Below are 25,485 nucleotides of genomic sequence, written 5' to 3'. Positions count from 1 at the left end.
GTTGGAACTGTGACGAAATAGGACATCGTTATCAAGATTGTTTAAAAACTCGTCGCATATTTTGTTATGGGTGTGGGTCGATTAACACTTAAAAGCCAAATTGTTCGAAATGTCATCCCGGGTCGGAAAACCGATCTCGGGATATTCGCTAAAACCATTAAGCGAATATCCTTTTCAAATCTCGGAACCAATCAAATCAGAACTCGATGAAGACGAACTTAACGTAAATCCTATCAAATTTATTCCCTATCATATACGTTTAGACAAACTACTATCTGACGGCGAAAGTAAGGACAGTTTAAGAGCCTCAAGAGTTAAAAGTCGTAGCGCTGAGCGCATTCAAAATTATTTTAGAAACGTTCGGGAACTAAAGAAAGTCGTAATTTCATCACTCTTACACAAGCGTAACGACATTCGTCCCTTTTCACAAATATAAATATTAGGTCAACCATATTTAGCTCTGCTGGAGCCAACGAAAGTGTAATAGGTGGTGCTTTAGCAAAACGCATACTGGCGGAGAAAAATAATTTTAAGTCCCGAAAGGGGATGGTAAAAACCGCCGATGGGCAAATGCAGAATATCGCTGGAGTGATCACCGTATCATTGACGTTTAACACCAAGCATGACAACATAGAGTTTCTAATAGTACCGTCAATAAATCAGGATGTTATTTGCAATTTCATTATCTTTAGTGGGAAATATAAGTGAGATAAACCAAACGGAAGGCGAAACGGAAAAAGACCAAATTCATCTTTCTCCTTCGGAGAAGCGTCGTTTAAAATCGGTAATAAATTCTTTTCCGTCCTTTGAGGTAGACGGGTTAGGGAAAACTTCTCTGGTAGAACATTCTATCGACACAGGGGAGGCCAAACCTATCAAACAGAGATTTTATCCTTTATCCCCTGCCAGGGAAAAACTTTTATGTGAAGAAATTGATAGAATGATCGCACAAGATGTAAGTGAAGAAGCACATTCATCAGCGTGGTCATCACCAGTAACGCTGTTAGTAAAACCAAACAAGGTGCGATTCTGTCTAGACGCAAGGAAACTAAATTCAGTCACCATAAAAGATGCTTATCCGATGCCTATATTAGAAGGGTTGTTGAGTCGATTGCCACCCGTGCACTGTATTTCGAAAATTGATCTCAAAGATGCCTTTTGGCAAATCGAGTTAGATTCTCAATCAAGGGCGAAAACAGCGTTCACAGTCCCCAATTGACCGTTGTATCAATTCAAACGTATGCCATTTGGATTGTCCAATTGATTGTGCGGGGATATCTGGAGGATTGACCAGCACAATAACAATACGGATTGGAGGCCCAAGCGGGGGAAACAGGGGGGACAAGTAAAGAAAGCCCGCCGATAGAAATGCGGCGGGAATTGGAGGATTAACGGGCGACTCTGGCACTTTATTAGGTTACAACCCTCCAGGTTCGGCAGCGGAAACAGCAACGAGGAGAACCGTTCAAAGAATACATGGTGGACCTTCAGACGCTAATGAAGCCTTTAGGAAAGTCAACGAAGGAGGTCATTGAAAGGCTAGTGGAGAACTGCATGCCGCGCATGAAAATTTTCATGAGACCATACGCATGTGCATAGCTCGAGGAGGTCATGGGTCTAGCCGAGGAATTCGAGGAGCTGGCTTTGGAAGAGGAGGTTTTCAATAGACAAGCCTCCGCGGTAGACAGAAGATGGCCAAAAGAGGAACCGCACCATAAACCACCGGAGCAACGGAGCCCTCCAGGACAGGGGTGGGGGCAGAGATGGCAGCCTGAGGAGCAGGATGTGCGGCGCAGTAGGGGTGAGAAGCACAGAATGCTGCCAAAGAGCGGGAAACGTGCAGCGATCTCAGCCGTAGAGAGGAAGGCGGAGATCGCGAGGTGCTGCCTCTCAGAACTAGTTGGAGGATTAACCGGAGACGATCAGCAATTAGTTGCAGTCATCAAGGTCGGAGGTGCAGAAGTGAGGGCCATGGTAGACACCGGGGCAACGGCTAGTTTCATTTCAGAAAAGCTACCAGAGAACCCGGGAATCGCCGGAGAACGGAAAGCAACAAGGAGACTAGTAAAGTTGGCTAACGGAAGCCACATAGAGACTCAAATGGTACTACTAACAACAGTAAGCTTTGGCAACAAGAAAAAGGATTTGAATATGTTAGTGTTGCCTAGCATGGGAGACAGCGCGGTGCTTGGATGGGATTTCCTCGCAGAATTCGGCACAACAATCAACTGCGCAGGCCACCAAGTCACGATCCCCAGAAGAGAAAGATAGAGCGGATGCCTGGAGGATAGGCTGTAGCGGGACCCTCGGAGGAATGGGAGCGCGAGCGGGACAAAAAGTTCATCGAAGAAGAGCTGGCCGCGTTCAAAAATCAGAAAGGTTGTTCAAACATAACCCAGCATAAAATCACGATGAAGGACCACATCCCAATTAAACAAAGGTATTACCCAAAGAACCCCAAAATACAGGGGGAAATCAATGAATAGGTGGAAGAGCTGCTGGAGAAGGGATGCATCGAACCTTCAAATAGCGCCTACAGCTCACCCATTGTCATGGTGAAGAAAAAGACGGGTCAATGGAGAATGTGCGTGGATTTCCGACAAATAAACGCAAAGTCAGTAAAAGATGCGTACCCTATGCCAGGAATAAACTTTTTTTCAGCAGCCTGGACCTTAAGGATGGCTATTGGCAAATCCCACTTGAGGAAGAGAGCAGGGAAAGGTCTGTACCTGTGGAAGGTGATGCCGTTCGGATTACACTCGGCCTCGGCAACATTTCAAAGGGCCTTGAACCAGGTCATAGGCCCGGACATGGCTCCCCACGCATTCGCATACCAGGATGACATCAAAGTGATCGGACGCACGAGGGAGGAGCACATGGCAAATTTGAAGGAAGTGTTCCGCAGACTGAAGGCGGCAAACTTAAGGATAAACACGGACAAGTGCCATTTCTTCAGGGAAGAGGTGTTGTACCTGGGCCACCGGATAACAAGTCAGGGGATTGGTATGGATCCTGGAAAGGTTGCAGCGATCACGGAAATGGAACCACCGACAAACGTGAAAGGGGTACGGCAATTCATCGGGATGGCGTCTTGGTATCGGCGATTCGTCCCTGATTTCGCTGGGATCGCAAGGCCGTTGAACGATCTCCTACGAAAGGGAACAAAGTGGGAGTGGACGGCAAGACACCAAGAGGCGTTTGAGAATTTAAAATCGCGTTTAGCAGAGGATCCAATGCTGGCATGCCCCGATTTCACGAAGACGTTTGTGCTGCAACCAGATGCCAACGACTACGGCGTAGGTTCAGTGCTGACGCAGGGCACGGAGGAGGGCGAGCGAGTGGTCGCTTACGCCAGCCCAACGCTAATAGGCGCGGAGAAGAATTACTCGGCAACGGAGAAAGAATGCCTCGCAATAATATGGGCAATTCGGCAGATGTGGAAGGGAGACCTGGAAGGGTACCAGTTCGACGTGATCACGGATCACATGGCGCTGAAGTGGTTGAACAATATAGAGGGCCCACTCGGAAGGATCGCGAGATAGATCTTCGAATTGCAACAGTACGATTACGTTATCAGCTACAGGAAAGGCAAGCTGAACGTAGTCGCGGATGCACTTTCCCGCCAGCCGATTGTGGAGAAGCTGAGGAGTGCCACAGCAATCGAAGACACGGAATGCATTTGGATAGGCTCACTGAAGAAGAAGATATAGGAAAACCCACAGAAGTATCCGGAATACGTTGAGGAGGCAGGCCTGATTTACCGACATGTTCCACACAGAGCCGGGAGCGAGGAAGTGGCATCGTGGAAACTATGTGTGCCGATGGACATGAGGCAACAGGTGCTGAAGGAGAACCACAACGCACCGACAGCGGGACATCTAGGCGGAAGGAAAACGATTGCGAAAGTAGCAGCACGGTACTTCTGGCCAGGGATGCAAAGGGACGTAAGGAACTATGTCAGGAAATGCGAGACATGCCTGCGGTATAAACCGAGCCAGATGCAGGCCGCAGGAAAAATGTTAGCACAGGTCCCAGAGGAGCCGTGGACGACGGTATGTGCGGACTTCGTGGGACCGTTGCCGAGGTCCAAGCATGGGAACACCATGCTACTAGTGATGATCGATAGGTTCTCAAAATGGACAGAAATGGTCCCAATGCGGAAAGCCACAACAGATACGCTGCAGAAGGCAATCCGCGAAAGTATCATCGCTAGATACGGGATGCCAAAGGTGATGGTGACGGACAATGGTGTTCAGTTCACCAGTAGGAGCTTCAAGAAATTCCTCGAGGGGCTCGGAGTTCGTCATCAGTTCACCGCACCATACACGCCGCAGGAAAACCCGACGGAAAGGGCAAACAGGACGGTGAAGACGATGATCGCCCAGTTTGCAGGAAAGGACCAAAGGACGTGGGGCGAGCACTGGCCAGAATTGATGCTGGCGGTGAATTCGAGCGTGTCGGACTCCACGGGGTACTCACCTTGCTTCATAAACCAAGGCCGAAAGCAATATTCGACAAAGGGGCATTGGGGACAGGAGAAGCACAAGCCACTCCCTCAGAAAATGCGACAAAATTACAGGAAGTGTTCGAGCTGGTGCGGAGAAACATTGAGCGCACGGCGCAGGAGCAAGCTCGGCACTACAATCTGAGGAGGCGGGAGTGGAGCCCGAAGATCGGCGACACAGTGTGGGCAAAAGAGCACCATTTGTCCAAGGCGGCCGAAGGATTCACGGCAAAGTTAGCGCCAAAGTACGACGGGCCGTACACGGTGGTGAACTTTGTGTCGCCAGTGATTGCTGTGCTACGGCACGCTGGCACAAGGAAGGAAAAGGGCCCACCTGAGTGAGCTGAAAGCCCAAGCGCAGGAGTCGGCGCAGGCATAAACCACAGAAACACGAATAAAAAAAAAAACACACAAAAAAATATATATATATAAAATAAGAAAAAATATTATAAAAAAATTTTAAATAATATTAAATATATTTAAAAAAAAATGAAAAGAAAAAATTTATAAAAAAAGGAAAAAGAAAAAAAATGAAAAGAAAAAATACAAGAAAAAAAAGAAATAATAAATAAAAAAAATATAATAGATAAGAAATATAAAAAAAAAGGTTAACAAAAAAAAATTATTATTATGAAAAAATATAAAAAAAAAAATATATATATACATGTCGGAGAGGAAGTAATTCAGTCTTTCGTTAGACATTAGACTTTAAGGTGTGACCATTGGTCGTGCGGAAATATAACAGTCCTGGTATGATGAGGACTTAGTTTGCGAACTAAGGCCGTGTGTGGCTTCGTTGTGTTGCTAGATCTGGTCCTTCTTTCTTTTTCATCTCTGTTTCGTATAGAGCTAGACGTGTGGACTTTACTGCTAACATTATTTGACAAAAGATGAGCCACAAAGGCAACGAAGACTCGCTGCATCAGCCAGAACATGGCATGGAACACCACCAGGGGAACGAACAAAGAAATTCCGAGACCCCGCGAGGAGAAGGCTTAACTTATCCGACATCAGAAGTGGGATACGGCCCTAACCAAACTACTTCTAGAGACGTATTCGCTCTGTTAGAACAACAAAATCGGAACTTTCTGGAACTGGTTAAGAGGCTACAGATGCCGGCGAGTGAGTTGCAACCGACTAGCGAGATTTGCCTGCCGAAATATAATCCGGACGTTGATCCGGTGTGGATGCCACGCAGTAGTGTGCTACGGTCGACATCATCTTACGAGAAAAACTATTAAGTGACAGCGCTCTTATATTAGCGTTAAGTAAAGCTTTGGAAGGTACAGCGGCGCAATGGTTATCTCAAATATGTTACCCGGGAATAACTTGGCAACAGTTTCGGCAATTGATTGAGCAGCGAAACGAGACTTCAGAGACGCCGGCCGCCGTCATTTTAAATCTTCTTAATAGCCGTCCAAGCAATGGCGAAAGCCTGCCTGTTTTTGCAAGTCGCTGTGTGACGTCACTGTGCACAAAACTTCGCAATTTGAGTTCAGAACAAATTTCCATCGCGTTGGTTCTTGGGCACATGGCTAATTTCGACCGGCGTTTGCAGCGAATGATACACACAACGCATGTTAGCAATCGACGAGAACTGCAAGCGGAGTTGCAAGTATTCTCAGCGCTAAGAGAGCGCCCTAATGCAACGAACTGGGAACCAGAGACGAAGCGAGCTAAAACAGCGGAAATCAAATGTTACCAGAGTGGAAAACTAGGCCATAAAAAGCAAGACTGTACATCCGGATCCCAGGTTTTGACAACTGAAAAGGAGTGGCGGTCAGCGCAGCCCTGTCATGGAAGGACTAACGTAACGTGCTACAGATGTCAGGAGCCGGGACACATAGCCACTAATTGTCAAAAAAAAGTGCAGAACGCTGGATTGGGAGTCAGAACAGAAAAAAAGAGTGGAGCTATGCGCTAAAGTGGAGCCTCAATCGAGTATGCTGGTCAATGGTGAGAGATTTCCAATTACATTTGATTCGGGAGCTGAGTGCTCATTAATTAAGAAAAGCGTTTCTAATAAGTTAGCTGGTAAGAGAATTCGTTAAGTTATATAACGTTATTTCTTTAAAGGGGATAGGTAATGCCAATACCTATAGTACCTAACAAGTTGAATCAAACATCATGACCAGACGAATGTATGAAAAATAATATTGTAATCGGCAGAGAAATATTGTCCAAGGGTTTACTGTAGAAGTCTCCTATGATAATTTTAAAATTGTTCAATCTAAAGTTGTAGACATTTGTGAAACCATTCAACCTACTAATTTTGATAATATTGAAACGGAAATGTTCGAAAATGAAAAAGAAATTTTAATATCATTGCTAAACCAACATTCAGTCTTGCAGTCAGGCAGTCTTGCTCATTCGTTTGTAATTGTTTATATGGATGACATATTAATTGTTTCAGAAACGAAGGAAGAAGCGTATGAACGTTTGAAACTTGTATTAGACGTTTTAGTGAAGGCAGGATTCACTTTTAAAATTTCAAAGTGCTTTTTCTTGAGAACTTCAGTGCGCTACCTGGGCTATGAGATACAAGCGGGGGAGATACGTCCAAATTCTAACAAAATAGAATCACTAGTGGCGTTGCCTCCACCAAAGTCAGTTACTTCTTTAAGACAGTTTATTGGGCTAGCGTCTTATTTTCGTCAATTCATCCCTGGGTTTTCTCAACTGATGAAGCCTTTATATTTTCTCACATCTGAAAAGATTAGATTTGATTGGCAAACACAACATGAACGAATTCGCAGTAAAATCATAAGTAACTGCATACCGACGCCAGCTCTATCGGGTATGGTGCCATCCTTTTGCACCGCATAAACTCTAAACCCCATGTGGTTGAATACTTTAGAAAAGCAACTAGCCCCGGCAAGTCCAGATATACATCATATGAATTGGAAACGTTGGCCGTTGTGAAAGCAGTAAAACATTTTCGTCACTATCTACATGGGAGAAAATTCGTAATTTTTACTGACTGCAGCTCAATCAAATCTTCCCAAAATAAAGTCGAGTTATCACCTAGGATTTATCGTTGGGGGGAGTTCCTACAAACATTTGAATTCGAAGTAGAATACAGGGAAGGTAAACATATGGCACACGTTGACTTTTTATCTAGGAACCAGGTGTGTCAAAAAAATAAATCAATACCAAATAAAGTAGAAGAAAAACGAATTGACTTAATAGAAATATCGGAGAACTGGATACTGGTGGAACAACAAAAGGATCCAGAAATATCAGAAGTCTTAACTAAGTTGAAGAATGACGATTTACCATTAGCATTAGTTGCCTTTGAATTTAGATCAAATGTTTTGTATAGAAAGATTCAAAGGAATTCAAGAACTCGTTGTTTACCTGTAGTTCCTCGTACTCTGGTCGTCGCTGGTCAGTTATAAATCAGGTGCATGAGTCTATCATGCATTTAGGTTGGGAGAAAACACTTAATGAAGTGTATGATCATTACTGGTTTTCAGGTATGGCAAAATATGTTCGAAGATTCGTGGAAAACAGAGTGTCTAAGGGTACGTCAGGAAAACCTCAAATGGAATTACACCCAATTCCAAAAATAAGCATTCCTTGGCACACTATTCACATAGATATATCGGGTAAATTGAGCGAAAAAAGCGATCGTAAGGAACTAATACTTGTATAAACGCAATGAAATCTTCTATTGCTATTTTTGGCGTACCAACACGTTTAATTGCCGATCACGGGCGCAGTTTCACAGGCACAAAGTTTGTGCAATTTTGTTCTAGCCAAAAAATACAATTACATCTAATTGGAACGGGCGCAAGTCGAGCCAACGGTCAAGTTGAAAGGGTCATGAGTACACTGAAGAATCTTTTGACGGCTGTTGAGACAAGCTCTAGATCGTGGCAGGACGCACTAGTGGATGTACAGTTAGCTCTTAACTGTACAGTTAATCGTAGAACTAAGTGAAGTCCTAAAGAACTTTTGATTGGTAAAGTTGGGCGACCACTAGGGTTGATACCTATTAGTGATACCGAAGATGAAATTGACAAGATTAAATCAAGGGAGATGGTCGCTAAGAACATGGAGGACGCCGCTAGATGTGAGAAGATAAAATTTGATAAAAATAAGGCTAAAGTAATAGGGTTCTGTGTGTGGGACTTTGTGCTGCTTAAAAACAGCGAGAGACAGCAAACTAAATTAGATCCTAAGTTCAGAGGACCCTTTTTGGTGGTCGAGGTATTGGACGCAGACCGATACGTTTTAAAGTCTACACAGAACAATAGGCGTAACAAGTATCCACACGAAAGTTTGCGAAAGTTACTGGTAGTGCAAATTCCAGAAGAGCTTGATGTAAATTACAAAGAACAATATCAGTTGGAAAAGTCTGTTGAAAAAGAGAGTGTTCGTGAAGCCATGTGATTGGCGATGGACGAGAGTTGCATTAGAAATATGTTTGATGAATTCGTGAAGCCAACTGTTGGGCGATGGACGAGTAATGAGATTAATGAATTTGTGAAGCCGTGTTCTTAGGCGATGGACAATTTAATTTGTTTGAAAATGTGTGAAGCCAATGTGTTTGGTGAAGAATTTAAAAAGCGGCTTGTAAAAGTTTAGTTATGTATTTTGGGTTACGAAGTAACTATTTTAACTGATTAATGTATAATTTAAAAACGATTTATTGATCTTTTGTATGGAAATGGTTTATTGGAGAACATAAGAGATATGTTAAAAATAGAAGTTTAGTTATGTTAATGAACATTATATGAAGTTAAGATTATGTGATTAAGTTCTTTGAAAGCATTAACTAAAATTATAAAGTGGAATGAAATTCAGATGTTGATTATAGACACGAGGACGTGTATATGTCAGGACCATATGTATATGTGTGACCATTGGTCGTGCGGGAGCAAGCAAGTCAGCACGGCAGCGTCGGATGGGCAAGCGTTACTGTGTTTAGAAAAACGGAAAGGGAGAAATGCGTCGAGCACAGACGTCATGCGGGGGCAGCGGGGATATCTGGAGGATTGACCTGCACAATAACAATACGGATTGGAGGCCCAAGCGGGGCAAACAGGGGGGACAAGTAAAGAAAGCCCGCCGATAGAAATGCGGCGGGAATTGGAGAAAGCTAACGGAGAAAGTAAATGAGCGGAGGATTAACGGCAGGAAGTAGATTTGCAAGGTATAAGGAGGGCCCCTGGAGCAAATCGGGACCGAGTCTTCTAGGGAAGCTGGAAGAGTTGAGTGAAAGACCCCCCGTGGGTAAGTCTGACATTCAAGTAGGAAAGTTTCCTTGGAGGAATTAGGAGTACAGGCTGAAGGACCCCCCGTGGGTAAGTCCGACAGTCTTAAGTCCTTTAAAGCCTGTGAGCAAGGATCTTCGATTAATAGCGAGTCAAGGAAGGAGCAAGGGGAAAGGATCAAGGATCCGCGGCAAAACTGAGGCCCAAGGGTAAACGAGTCGGGTTGAGTTATTCCCGGACACAACAGGTATCCTGGTGTAGTAGCGGCAAAGACGGATCAGCCTGGCGTACGCCTTGCCGGCTTCTGTCCGTTCGAACCAGGTGTGATCCTGTAACGCGAGGGGTAGCCAGCTCGGGAACTCAAGCCCACAAGTAAAACCACGCAGGGACACCCTGGAAAAGTCAGTAGAATCCTGATCCAGGCGCTGGAGCGTATGGACAGCGTATCACCTGGATTTAAAGGAGACGCGACGCCCAAACCTCTGGCCTACCATAGATTCTGCGGAGCGTAGGCACGCAGGTGTTTGGAGGCGAGTGGCGAACGCGACCAGGAGGCGTGTCCTGTGCGGTAGGTAGGCCCTTCATGCCCTGATCCGGCCGCTAAGCAGCGAGGGGCATATCCTGCCCGGCGTACGCCTGGGAGGTGAGCCACTCGGTCTGTTAACACGGATTAGGTGCCGGCCACGGCAAAAGGGCAATCCCAGCGAGCCAAAGATTCCGAAGGTCCACGGCACCCATCAAGGAGGAGCAGCAACAGCAGAGGCGACAACGAGGAAGCAGCAGCATCGACGAGGGAGCATCAGCGTCAGAAGAGCAGCGACGACGAGGGAGCGGCGGCGACGGAGGAGCAGCGGCAGCAGAAGACCAGCGCAGAAGACAGCAGCAACAGCACAGGCCCCGCAACCAGAGTCCGTGAGTCCGAACGAATGGAACCGTGAGCCGTATCGGTGCCAGGCACCAAGACCGCACGACCTGCCGGGCGCAAGCTTTGGGAGGGCGTGTGTATTGGCACCAACCCGGAGCGGGGATCGGGGATCAACGGGAGTGCGAGCGGTCGGTCGGCTGAGCCATACAGCCTGTGAGATTCTCTTATTCTAAGGGTATTTGATTGAAACGAAGCATTCCGAACGAAGCAGAACGTACCCTCAACCTCTGTGAGCTAGTCGCGGCGTTTGTTGCGCACAAAATATAGCATAAACAGTTCGTTACATCAGAAACAGCTAAGACGGTTTTTGGGAATGACTGGTTGGTACCAGCGGTTCTTATCCCAATACTCCACCGTAATATTTCCACTAACGGAGCTCTTAGGGAAAAAGGCTTTCAAATGGAATGAGCAAGCTCAATCCGCATTTGAAGAAATAAAATAGAGACTATGTTCAGCACCTCTATTAATGCACCCCAACTATGAAAAGCCTTTCATTGTCCAATGTGACGCATCTTTTCATGGAGTGGGAGCGGTACTCGCTCAGTCAGATGACAACAAAATAGAAAGACCAATTGCCTACATGTCAAAGAAATTAAACAAGGCTCAGCGTAATTAATACCGTAACCGAAATAGAGTGTTGTTTTGGCAGTTTTGAAGTTTCGAATGTATATCGAAGGGCATTCTTTCAAAATTGTTACTGATCATGCCAGTTTGCGGTGGTTAAAGAACAAGCCCGATCTTAGTAGTAGATTGGCCCGATGGGCACTCAAATTACAACGATACACCTTTCAAATTGAACATCGAAAGGGATCGCAGAATATAGTTCCTGATGCGCTTTCTCGTTCTTTCGAAGAAGCGGATATGGCAAATGCTATTGAGTTAGAGCTTTCACCAACAATTGATTTAACAAGTGCCTTTCAATCCGAAGAATACACGGCACTAAAAGACAAGTTTATCGAAGCCGGATTTCCCGATTTCCGAGTTATCGACAATTTCCTTTACCATCGAAATTGCTTTTACACATCTGGAAATAGAGATGAGGTTTGGAAATTGTACGTTCCAACCGCCCTGCGAGAGGATGTTATCCGCTCTAGTCATGATCAGCCTTCTTCGGCACATGGGGGCGTAGCCAAATGTTTGGAAGGTATCCGACGAAATTTGTTTTGGCCAGGATTGGCTTCAGACGTTCGGCAATATATTGCAAAATGTGAATTGTTCGATCCACTATCGAAAAAAGGCAATATAGGTATTTTCATCATACTTGATCACTTCTCCAAGTTTACTTTTCTAAAGCCTGTTCGGAAGTTTTCGTCCCAGATCATTATAGACTTCTTAAGGGATGAGATCTTTGCGTGTTTCGGAGTTCCCGTATCCTTTGTAAGTGATAATGGATCGCAATTCAAAAGTCATGAGTTTGCAGCATTTTTGACTAAGTATGGTATTAAGCATACGCCCGTAGTATTAAGTCATACGCCCCTCAAGCTAATGCCGCCGAACGAGTTAATCGCTCCATTAACGCATCGCTCCGAACCTATGTAGAGAGCAGAGAGCTATGTATGCAGAGAGAGTGTGATATCATCCTGCCCAGTATAAACTGCGCTTTGAGAAACTCCATACATCAATCAGTCGGAGCTGATCCTTACCGTATTGTGTTTGGTCAGTACATGATAACGCATGGAAAGGATTACACGTTGCTTAGGAAGTTAGATCTGTTAAATAGTGGAGCAGGACATATAGACAGAGAACACGAATTTACAAACATTCGTGCTGATATTGGGAAATACTTAAAAAGGGCATACTCGAAAAATAGAAGGACGTACGATCTGAGAGCAAGACCAAAATCGTTTGAAATAGGGGAAGAGGTTATTAAACGAAATTTTCAGCTTAGTAATTTGGCATCGAATTTTAATTCTAAATTGGGGCCAATCGGCATCAAAGCCAGGATAAAACAGAAAGTTGGCTCTGCCATTTATAGATTGGAAGACCTTAAAGGGAAGGAGCTAGGAAATTTTCATGCTAAGGATATCTGGAAGGCCTAATTCCAACTCGCCGACCTTTTTAGCTTTTATTTAGGCATGAATACCAAAATTAAACCTGTGATGTGGGGGTCGCTAGTTGGATCAAACCCAAAACAAAAAAATAAATAAAAAAATAATTTGAAAATTAATAAACAAGGAGAGAAAAAAAATAGTTAACAAAAAAAAAAACATATGGTCTATTTTACCAATTGGACCCAATGCAGCTAAATAAAAATATCGATAGGCTCAGCTGACCCCAACTGACATTCACCCCCCACCACAGCTGCTCCCCTTTTTAGGAATTCACCCACCCACGTAGGCACCTGTCAAAAAGTGACAACTGAAAGATACATTTCCTGTCTGCCACAAGCTTTCACTTTTCTTCTGAATCTCGCTGCGGGCGGACCATTGAATTTGTGCATAAAAAAATATTAGATCAGTGTATTAGATCAACATTGAGCTCCATGCCATTCCCTGCATTGGCTTAGTGTTTATTTTCCCGTTTAGCGGATTTTTATTGCTGGATGACCCTCGATGCCAGTGGATTTGAAGGCACCACCTGGCCCAACCCCGGCATCCATCCATCGTAAGCACCAGCACCACACCCAAGCTTCAGGGATTATACTTACGACCCGTCGCTAAAATTCCGCCAGTGACATTCCGCCCCTCTGCCTGTGGAGTCTTGGATTTTTTTTATGTATTTTTTTATATAAAAAAATTACAAATAACACGTAAATACATTATTAAATATCCCCGCGAGAGAGGACAAAAATCCAGCAATTTCAAATACCCTTCAAACGTATAGCTTCAAATTCAAAACTTCAATTTTCAAATCATATAGTTTACCAAATGAAAAAGAAAAAAAAAAAGAAAACCTAAAAATCCATAATTATCAATTTTTTATATCATTTTCTGAAAAGTCTTGAATTATTATTTCTAAGCAATCCCATTTAAAAAAAAAATTACTTTTTTAAGCACCAAACCTGAATTATTATCTTTAACTATCTTTAATTATTATTATCTTTACTATTGAATTGTTATAATTACGGCCATATTAATATTGATTATCATCGAAAATAATCCATCGATTAAGCATCGAAGGTGGTTAATGCAAACCACCTTATGTTAATTTATTTTATAAGAGATTTTCCTGAATTATAACGTTAACTAAAATGAATTTATACTACACCTTTTGTTTGGGTTCCGGAAGGAATCTCGCCACCTTTGCAGTTAAACAACAGTTAGCCACATCAAACATCTTAGCCAAGGAATTTTCTTTTTTTTCTCCCCCCCCCCAACACAATGCTATTTAGGAATCCTTCTCCCAGTCTCTTTTCTATTCGATCTACGACGATTCGCGTGACGACCATGTCCCTACTGAAGGTACAAGAACCACTCCCACTTTCCCTGAGCACGGCTGGAGCCTGTTAGTAGATCGAAGTACCTTCAGGACATGTGCCAAACCGTTACAATAACATAGGTTTCTACTTTATCGCTGCTTCTGTCATACCATAAGAATCGTTGAGCGTGCATATCCTCCTCGCGGATATTGATCCTGTGAAACATTTCCGCAAAGACTCCGCAAATCGCAATCTTGTTGACACGAAGGGCTAGTAAGACCTCTATAAGTGGGTTCAGGCAATCTGGTCCCCTGATTAAGTAGTCATTCAGTGCACATCCGTGTGACTTCGCGGCTGCATCCCATACCAGCCTTAGCTTACTCGGCTTATTTGGATTTCGCGCTATGAATATCGGCAGGTACCATGTACGGCTGTTCTCACGGCAGGTTTCCTCCTTCGATAGCTTAACCGCGTACCCTTTGTCTAGGAGGTTCCTGACTTGGGCGTCAATCTTTTCGTACATATCAGGTTCCTGAGAGATCTTTTTCTTTATGCAGGTAAGGCGCTTCAGAGCGTTACCGCGGCTCTCTGGCAGTTTGTCGATGCCACTACGCCACGGAAATCCGACTTCGTATTTTCCTGACTTCTCTTGGCAGGTGGTCTCTAATATTTTAACTGCTAGCTTATCTTCGGCTGAATATAGCGTCTCAAGGCTGTAATGGTCCTTGATGTCGTCATAAAGCTCCTGCAAATCGCAGTCGCAGTGATGCATGACAATGGATCGTTGGGGGTTCATCTATCCTTGGATGGTCCATCCTAGCATACCTTTCGATGCTATCGGTTCGTTCCATTTCCCTTCTCGGATCCTGCGAGGGACTGCTAGCTTCCAATTATTCGACCCGATTAGCAATGTCGGCTGGGCAAAATAGGACTCTAGCGGTAAGTCTCTCAAATGCTGGAATCTGCTACGTAGTTCTTTCATATCGACTGTCTGTTTTGGCAGTGCTAGGTTCTGAACGGTCTGCGCGTTGTTTAGCCAATAAAATCTATCGGAATTGATTTCTGAGCTTCGGACTGACACTTTCACGGATTCACTCTTAAATCGAGTTGTTTCTGCGGTCCACTGTAAACACATTGGCGCAGCTTGGCCATGTATTCCTAATCTTTGGAATACAGATGCGTCTACTAAAGTCACGGATGATCCTTCGTCTAGGAATGTATAGATTTCGATCATCCTGCTGCCATTACGTAGCTGCGTAGGTGCCTCCTTGTACATCCGTTAACTCCACAGTTTCCGGTTCGGCATCTATTGCGATATACTTTGAGGCAGCAGAAACATGCTTTACTCGATGTGATTATCTGCCACCTGTGCTCCGTGTCGCGGTTCAAGAACACCTGACTGCTGAGCTGCTTCCGTTTGGCTCGCGTTCGATCGTGCTTGTCCTCGTGATGGTCTCATCCACCTCTTGTCTTTGCGTTGCGCGACTGTTGTGAGTGTTAACTGCGCTTGATTTGTAAAACGATGGCGCCACTACTGAAGATGCTGCCTCTGCGATCTTGTACTACCAATCGCTGAATGCTTTAACTGCTGCTATCCTATCGTCGCGAGGTTGCGTTGCCCAGTTTAGCTTGTGTTGGTTGGGAAGCTTATCTACGAGCTCCTTAACCAGCATTGGATTGTTAAGATGTGCCTTCAGATCGCATGCCTCCATAATCGCACAGACGTTGCGAATTGCTACCGCGTACTCTATTAACGCCTCCAATCTGTCTTTGGGTGGTGCCAGTCTTCGCACCTTTTCCACCATTCTTTCTAGGATATGCTCTGGTCTGCCGAAGAACATCTTCAGAGTGTTGATGACATCTGGAACTAGGTTAGGAAGTAGAAGTTTATCCCAGTTCACAATAATCAGTTCACGAGCCTTTCCTTTAAGCGACTTTTGCAGACGTAGCATGTTTTCCACGTTAATGTATCCGGCTGCTGTGGTGCTGTGTTCGAACGTGCTGATAAATAACGGCCACTCCTCCGGATCTCCACTGAATGTTGGAAGATCTTTGGGTATAGCTTGCCGGGCCGCTTTTTGACTGCTCGTTGGTGAATCTGTAGCTCGAACCATTCCGGCTTCCGGTACATCAGTGGGATTCATCTGCATGAGAAGTTTATACTTTTCTTCTATAAACTTTGCCTCCGATTGTCTTTTCTCCTCTAGCATCTTTAAAAGCAATTGGTTCCTAGTCCTTTCCGGATTTCCTTCCTGCGCGTGTGTGTTCTCTCCGCTGCCGGCCGTATCGATTAGAGTATGGACAGCTAGCGCTTTGTAGTGCGGTTCGGGGGTGGCCATTGCGTCTTCGCGTGTTTGTGGCTGTACCGGTGATCTTTGCATACTGCCATACGGTGCTATGTGGCTGCAAGCGAGGCAGAAATCGCAACTCAGTCCTTGCTCTCAATGTCGTCCTCTACGCCGGCACACTCAAAATGGTACCACCTTCCGCAAACGTCACACTGAACCCAATTTTCTGACGCTGTCTCGTTCTTGTTCTCACAAATTTGGCACACTTCTATGTTCATGCTCCACTCTAACCGGCGTGCGTGTTCTGACGCGTCTGCATGTATACGTGTGCTTCTTCGTTCGATCTGCGTGCTTACCTAGCTTTTCTTTCTAGGGCAGCCACGCCTTTACCTCTGCCTTGATCCGCAAGAGTCCTTTCGTTTCTGTAATCTGCTAGGAATCCGACGCATTGATCCGTAGGCAGGCCCGGCAGGAGTAGTGGGTTAAGTGGGTAGCTAGACCCACTCGAGAAATCCCGAGTAGTAAAATTACCCACTCGAAATAATCGAATACCATATATCGTCAACTTGGATGATTTACACATTTTGAATTTCACGCGGGAAACATGTGCGCTCAGAGCATGCGCATGGTGTACGTCCACATATAACACACAGCCAATGACAGCTGTGTATAACCTGGCAGCAAGCGCCATTCAAGGCACCCGGTGGGAACGGGGCACCAAAAAGTACTGCCTGGTAACAACACTCGATATCAAGAACGCCTTTAACTCAGCGAACTGGTCGCGGACGTTAGAGGCGCTTATGAGGATAAACATACCTGGATACCTCCTAATGATAGCTACCTGAGCAATAGATCTCTTCTATTTGTCACAAACGAGGGACGCAAAGATCGCGAGGTCACCGCTGAAGTCCCCCAAGGCTCAGGGCTCGGGCCCCTACTCTGGAACGCGATGTACGATGGTGTTCTTCGGATTCCAATGGCCGAGGGAACATCGGTAATTGGATTCGCCGATGACGTTGCAGTGGTGGTCGTGGCGAAGACAGTCGGGGAGGTGAAAGCTACGGCGAACCGTGCGATCGAAAAAGTGGAGGCTTGGCTGTCCACCGCCGGACTACAATTGGCACCGCACAAGACGGAAGCAGTGCTAATCTCGAGCCAAAAAAAGTGGAAACGACGACGGTCCGAGTAGGAGGAGTGGCCATCACCTCAAAGAGAGCCATCAAATACCTCGGAGTGATGCTGGACACGCGTCTCTCATTCCGGGAGCACTTGGAGTATGCTCACAAGGAAGCCGTAAGCTCATCACCAGCGTGGTAAGCTCGCAAATTCTCTATGCCGCCCCGGTGTGGGCCGAGGCAATGACCGTGCGGTCTTATGTGAGGGGTATCGAGGCTGATTATCGGCTTTGTGCGTTACGCACGTCATGCGCCTTCAGAACGGTGTCGGACGACGCGGCACTCGTGATCGCCGGTCTCATTCCGCTAGGGGAACTGGTCCGGGAGAGGTCAGAGCTGGCCGAGACGGCGCAGGACGAAACCGCGTTGGCGTCGGCTAGGAAGGCAGCGGCGAGACCTAGATGCCTGGCCAACTGGCAGAGCTTATGGGAAAACTCTACAAAGGGACATTGGGCGCATAGGCTCCATTAGGAGAGCCTGGAGGAGACCTTCTCACCGGAGAGCATGGTGCCACTAATGCTGGAATGCTGGCGCAAATGGGAAACCACAGCCAAGTTTGTGGCAAAGGTTTTGAAGGAGCTGAGAGCCCTGGAGAGGGTGCGTAACGGGGGGTAGGACTAAGTTGCAGGAGTTGGGCGAAGCATTGCTTCACGGCCGTACCGTCCAACACAGCAGCATCAAGCTTCTCTAGCCCCAATAATAAATTAAATTAAAAGTAATGCAAATAATTTACTGGTAGGATATATTTAGCATAAGAGCAAACAAATAAAATACGAAAATAAAAAAAAAAAAAAAAAGCTGTGTATTTTTTTGCAGCTTTTGTGAAGGCAAAATGAGCAAGCGAACAATTTGGGGCGAGTTGTGAATTTCTTGAAAAAATACGAATGGGCTAGAGGGCTCATCCCAGATTATGTTCGTTTTGTTCGTCTGTTGATAACAATTCCAGGGTCATCCTGTTTAAATGAGAGAAGTTTTTCGGACCTTCGTCGTCTGAAAACATATTTAAGGTCGACAATGTCACAAAATCGGGTGAACAACGTCGCTCTTCGGGCTACCCACTCGGGCCCACTTCGGACTACCCACTCGGGCCGAACATGTCCTGCCGGGCCTGTCCGTATGTAACGAAGTTTTTTCAGAAAGAGGTTTTATAGAACGAAATTTTTTAGAAATGTTATCGCCGGGACGTATGGCTTCCACGTTTCTTTAGCAAACACACAATTTCTTAATAATAATCTTTATTAATCAATATGTGTGCCACGAAAAGTGTGAAAAGCTCGTGAAAAACTTCGTGTTTCTTCCACACGTTAACTTCACCGTATTTCTCTTATTCTTTTTTCATAAGTTTACATATGTGTGCTTATTCTAACAATTCAAATTTAAATCAAAAATTCTATTCGTCCTCACAAGAAACTAATATTTTAAGTAAATCAATTCAATTTTTTTATTTCCGATAACACAGTAAGGCCAGACTTTACGCACCGCTAGATAATAATTTTTTGAAGCGACTCCGGCCAACTTCCCGTCACGGAATAAATAATAATTATTTCTTAAAAATAAAAATTCTTAGACAATGTCCAAATATAGCCATTTATCGTGGAAAAAAATTGAATAATTATATTTACTCAGAAACAAAAATAAAACAAGAAAGGAAAGCTAACTTCGGGCGGAGCCGAAGTTGATATACCCTTGCAGTTCAGTCGCAGTCCGCTAGGTGGCGCCATCTTATTTTATTAGATATACAGCGGATCGTTTATAGTCGGCCGATCCTTATGAAAATTGGCACATCAGATTGTTTTCCCCAAAATAGAATCTGTACCAAATCCCATCTTTCTAACTTAAAAAACACCAAAGTTATGCCAATTTCGATCGTTCTATGACAGCTATAGGATATAGTCGGTCGATCCTTACGATATTTTGGTCAAATAAAACATGTGTAGAAACTCCCAACCCTCTAACTTAAAAAACACCAAAGTTATGGCATTTCCGATCAATCAGTTATATGGCAGCTATAGGATATAGTCGACCGATCCCGGCCGTTCCGACTTATATACTGCCTGCAAAGGAAAGAAGGGTGTGTGCAAAGTTTCAACTCGATAGCTTTAAAACTGAGAGACTAGTTTGCGTAGAAACAGACAGACGGACAGACGGACCGACGGACAGACGGACAGACGGACATGCTCATATCGACTCAGGAGGTGATCCTGATCAAGAATATATACATATACTTTATTGGGTCGGAGATGTCTCCTTCTCTGCGTTTCACACTTTTGACCAAAATTATAATACCCTCTGCAAGGGTATAAAAATTTTGCCTTTTACAGTTAGTTTTATGCGAACCAGCTAATTGAAATCCGCAAACATTACATTTAGATTTTTCTCATAAGACTGAGAGACTAGTGTGCTTGGAAACCGACAGACAGACGGACATGCTCATATCAACTCAGGAGGTAATCAGGTCAAGAATATATATACATTACAGGGTCGGAGATGCCTCCTTCTCTCTTTTTAAAAATTCAGGCACTTTTTAATTATTTTTAACTTATTGTTTAACACTTACAGAAAAAACACAAATGTTAGGAAGCAACATAATCGGAAAAAAATAAATGAACAAATCGAATAAAAAAAAACAAATTTTTAAATTAATATACAAATTTATAAAAATAAAAAAAAAAGAATAATTTTTTTTAAACATTTTTTGAAAAGGTTAAATAAACTAGACTTATAGTAGAAACGATTAACGATAAGTAGAAACGATTAACTAGTCATCTTCGAGAGCTTGCAAGTGCTCTGGTAGCAATACATGTCGCTGATGGCTCATAGCGCACTCATGACATGATAAGCACAAAGATGACTTAAAAAATAACAATAGGTTATTTTTAAATTTTATAAAAATATACAAGGTTATGGTTATAAAATAAAGTTTATATCTTATGTTTTTTGACAAATAAATAGTCAAAAGAAGAAGAAATTAAACACATTTTACATTATACTATTTTGTTCCCTATCCAACGTTCCATTTTGACGCAAAAAAATATGACGGTGGTGTGACGATGGTGTGAACATAATTTTATTTCCGTTCTATTAAGTTTCCTTCTTTTCTTGCACTTCTTTCGGAGAGGTATGAATTCAAATTAATCTTTCGAGATCACTCGTTACTTTGCAGTATACCTTTGTTTAAATTTTCAATTGCATTTTTGGTTGTTGATTTTATATATTTCAAAACAAATTTATTTAATACTGAATTCGAATATAATTTTAGCTGTAAAAAATGGGCCGCCGACCGGCAAGATGGTAAGTACGTAACTCGTATGTGCTCTTCAAATAATTAAAATGTGTATGTCTTACAGTTACCGCTACTGCAAAAATAAGCCTTATCCGAAATCCCGCTTTTGTCGTGGTGTTCCGGATCCTAAGATACGCATATTTGATTTGGGAAGAAAGAAGGCCACCGTTGAAGACTTCCCCCTTTGCGTTCATTTAGTTTCTGATGAGTACGAACAATTGAGTAGCGAAGCTTTGGAAGCTGGGCGCATTTGTTGCAACAAGTATTTGGTTAAATACTGCGGAAAGGACCAGTTCCATATTAGAATGCGTTTGCATCCATTCCACGTTATTCGAATCAACAAGATGTTGTCGTGTGCTGGAGCTGATAGGTAAATTTTTTGTAGCCTAAAGATTTCTCGTTACAGAATTCTATTAAGTTTATGTTTCAAAAATAAATTTTAGGCTTCAGACTGGAATGAGAGGTGCTTTTGGAAAGCCACAAGGCACTGTTGCGCGTGTTCGCATTGGACAACCTATTATGTCTGTGCGCTCAAGCGATCGTTACAAGGCTCAAGTAATAGAAGCTTTGCGTCGTGCCAAGTTCAAGTTCCCCGGTCGTCAGAAGGTAAGCCCATTAAATAATAATAAAATCAATAGTTAACATTGGGCATAGAGATAATTATTTTAAAAACATCCCATTTGAATACTTTTTTTTATTTAAATTTAAAGTTTAAAACATGGTTGGATTATTTGTATGGCTGCAATTATTGGTTGGAATATTTGCATGGTTGGAAAATTAGCGGCCTTTTTATAATCTAAATACCTCATTATACGGAAGGAACTTGAATAAAAAAAAATATACAAAAATAAATGCATATAACAGTTGCAAAACTTGTATTCGTCACTTGCAGAATGCTTTACTTTGCATTGATAAATCATCGCAGAATATTTTCTTAAGCAGCATGCCTTATTTGTCTTATAATAATAATCGGGAATAAAAAAAATTGAATTTGGAAAGGTAATTTTTTAAAGTTCAGTTTTTTTAATACCGATAATTATAATTGGAAGAAAATTAGTATTTTTCGAAAAATAATATTGAAATTGTCCTATTAATTTTGTTATCTTGTTTAATTTTTTATTATACCCTTGTATTATTATACCCTTGTAGGGTACTATAATTTTGGTCAAAAATGACCCTATAAAGTGTACATATTCACGATCAGGCTCACCTCCTGAGTCAATATGAGCATGTCCGTCTGTCTGTCGGATTCTACGCAAACTAGTCTCTCAGTTTTAGAGCTATCGAGTTGAAACTTTGCACACATGCTTTTGTAGGTAGTATATAAGTCAGAACGGCATCGGTCGACTATATCTAATAGCTGCCATATAACTGATTGATCGGAAAATCCATATCTTTGGTGTTTTTGAAGTTAGAACCCATCTTTCTAACTTCAAGAACATCAAACACAAAACACATACATATTCCATTTTGGGCAAAGTAACCCGATTTGATAAATTTCATTAGGATGGAAATTTATTTGATAATGAGATTTTCATAGGGATCGGACACCTATAAACGACCCGATATACATATATATAAAAATATAAGTTGCTAACTAATTGCAAGGGTAGATCAACATCGGCTCCATCCTCAGCTTTTCTTACTTCTTTCTATTATTATTTATGATTTGTTAGGTTGTTCTTTTATGTATTTTTTTATATATTATTTATATATTAAGGGGGCAGGATGGTTTCAGAGGCTGGAAAAAAACAGATTTTTGCAATTTTTTTTTCATTTCTGGGTAAAAATATTTATTCTATTTTTTTACACGATAAATGGCTATATTTGGAGAGTATCTAGGAATTTTTATTTTTAAGAAATAATTATTATTTATCCCGTGACGGGCAGTCGGCCGGAGTCGCTTCAAAAAATTATTATCTTGCTGTGCGTAAAATCTGGCCTTACAGTGTTATCGGAAATAAAAAAATTGAATTGATTTACTTAAAATATTAGTTTCTTGTGCGGATGAACGAAACCATTTTGAAAAATATGCGATTTTGAATTTTTGGCGCGGTTGTAAAGTCGGAGGTACCATTTTTACATAAAAATTAGCCCATTATTCCTCATAAAAAATGGGAAAAAAAATTTTATTTTTTTTTTAAAAGCGTTCGTTTATCCGCAACTATTTATTGCATAAAAGGTGTGTAAAAAATTATATCCGGGCATTACTTTTTTGAGTTACATTACGCACCGACTTAAAAAAGTTGTTTTGAGAAAAACGCGTCTAAAGTTTTAAAAGCAATTGAAAGTATATGGAGAGAAAGTAACTAGAAAATCGGTATCTCAGAGAGCTTTAGTCCGATCGACATGAAGCTTGCACAGGGTATTTTTGAGATAATGTACTATTGTATAAACAATTTTTGAAACAAATTGTAATATCTTTATTAATATTTTGTAGATGATAATAGGGCCTGCAAATAATTAATTGTGAAATAGTTTTGGCAATTGTGGATTAATTTCAGTGTGAAGCAGTTATAGAGAAAGTTCTGTCGCCCTCTTTTCTCCGCATAATTGTCTATCTATACATTAGTAACAGGCCACTTGCATTGGATTGACTTTAAAAAAGGCTCCATCAGCAGTGCGCACAAAAAAGGGGCTTATGTGCATAATAGATACCTGCATGGCTTTACTCCCAGCAAGCAATAAAATGAATTAATTTGAATCCAATTAAATTCAGTAAATGCGACACAAAAGCGAAATTAAATTGATTCTTTCCGTAATCACGATTTTGATGATTTTTGATCACATCCCAAAAACAAAATTATAATTATACCCATATGATTTAATTCAATTCCTTTATTCATTATATTTATAGATCTACGTTTCAAAGAAATGGGGATTTACTAAATACGATCGAGAGCGCTACGAAGAACTTCGTGATGACAATCGTCTGGAACCCGATGGCTGCAACGTCAAATACCGTCCCGAGCATGGCCCGATGGCTGCTTGGGAGAAAACTCAGCGAGATGTTTACGCATAAAAATGTTTTCAAATGTATGTTTTCATGAATTGTATAAATCGGAAAAAATACATAAATTGCTGACCGTACTCATGTGTTCTAACTTGTAATTTAACCGTATACCTTATTATTCGAAAGGGGGCTACTAAGGCATTACTTTCTTTCGAAGGATTTTATTTGTGCGTACCATCCGAACAAGAAGCGAAAGCTATTGTTCTTATTGCGTAATGTGTATCCAGACAAAAGTCGATTGGCTTGAGAAGTTTGTTTAAAAGTGAAAAAGTTTTTATCACTGTATTGGTATTGATTGGGGACATAGGAGTCACCAGGAAAAATATTTATAAAAAATTCTCTCGAATACGCATCAATTGTCACTTCACTAACTCAATCTCATTTATACCCTTGCATCTTGGTCATTTCACAATTATCATTTTGGTCAAAAGTGTAGATATTAATATATTTAAAACCTAAAAATAAATTCATAAACATAAAAACAAAAAACTTAAATACGAAAAACCAAATTAACAGTCATTTTCGAGGCCGCAGCTTATTTTGTGCAGCTTATTTATACACCAAAAATATTAAATTTTAAGCCAAACTCCCATTTTTTTTTGGCTTTTTGGTATTATATAACTTTATTTATATAATCTACATCTCGGGGATTGATCACTCTAAATCCTTAGTACTGTACAGTATATCATCCAGCGATTTGTTCGGGAGAATAGGATAGAGGACAAGGGCCGAAATGCGCCAAACAAAATTTTTTACGAACACAAGGAGCGCCGGATAGTTTGAAAAATTAAGGAGAGCCCGAAGTTATCCGCCCCTAAAAATTGTGACTGAAGTTGCCCAAGAAATGGGAAAAAAATGTTCAGTGCTGATACGGTGCGCCGCGTGCTAAACGATCACAACTTTAATGGTCGTGTAGCACGGAAGAAGCTCTTTATTAATAAGAAGAATATAGCGGCTCGGTTAAAATGTTCGAAGGAGCATCTCCTTCATCCCATTTCCTTTTGGGATGCCGTTATATTCGCGGACGAATTCAAATTCAATCTGTTTAGATCGGATGGGAGACAATTTGTTTGGCGGCGACCGAATACGGAGCTCGACAATAAGCACCTAAAAGCTACGACAAAGCATGGCGGAGGTTATGTTACGGTTTTGGCCTGTATGGCAGCCTCAGGAGTCGGAAACTTAGTTTTCAACGACGGCATTATGGATGCCAAAATGTATTCAAACCTCCTGAAGGAAAATCTGCTTCAAAGTGCTGATAAGTTGGGCATACGGGACAGATTTAGATACTACCAGGACAATGATCCGAAGCTTTCAGCCAGCATTGTGAAGACTTGGCTCGTCTGGAATTGTTCCCAGACTGACTGCTGTTCAGAACCAGAAGGGAGGACATACTAAATATTAAGTTATAAAATAAGAGTTTTATGGTAAGTCTAATTAAGTGCACGAAATAAGCTGCGGCCTTGAAAATTACTGTTAATTTGGTTTTTGGTATGAAACTTTTTTGTTTTTATGTTTATGAATTTATTTTTTAGTTATTAAATATGTTAATATCCCAAACGAAAATATTGCGTTTAAATTTTTGAAATATCCTTATTCGTTTAGCGGCAATAGCGACTTAAACATTTTTTATTCCCCTGCACGAAATAAGCTCCGACCCACTGATCAGGACCACCTCCTGAGTCGATATGAGCATGTCCGTCTGTTCACCCGTCTGTCT

The 25,485-nt window shown here is 42.3% G+C and overlaps 1 protein-coding gene across 1 annotated transcript; it reads left to right on the top strand.

The window, feature by feature from the left end:
• Positions 1-20,496: 20,496 nt before the first annotated feature.
• Positions 20,497-23,842, top strand: LOC6503223 (60S ribosomal protein L10). The gene is made up of 5 exons (XM_001965825.4): positions 20,497-20,587; positions 20,729-20,760; positions 20,817-21,122; positions 21,196-21,358; positions 23,610-23,842. Exons 2-5 carry the CDS (start codon positions 20,738-20,740, stop codon positions 23,772-23,774), a joined length of 657 nt encoding a protein of 218 aa, XP_001965861.1. The 5' UTR covers positions 20,497-20,587; positions 20,729-20,737; the 3' UTR covers positions 23,775-23,842.
• Positions 23,843-25,485: the final 1,643 nt, after the last annotated feature.

This window comes from Drosophila ananassae, chromosome 2R (assembly GCF_017639315.1).
Source record: "Drosophila ananassae strain 14024-0371.13 chromosome 2R, ASM1763931v2, whole genome shotgun sequence".
In the NCBI taxonomy this organism is placed as follows: Eukaryota; Metazoa; Arthropoda; class Insecta; order Diptera; family Drosophilidae; genus Drosophila; species Drosophila ananassae.
The sequence above is the reverse complement of the archived record's forward strand: the minus strand, read 5'-3'. Positions and strand labels throughout refer to the sequence as shown.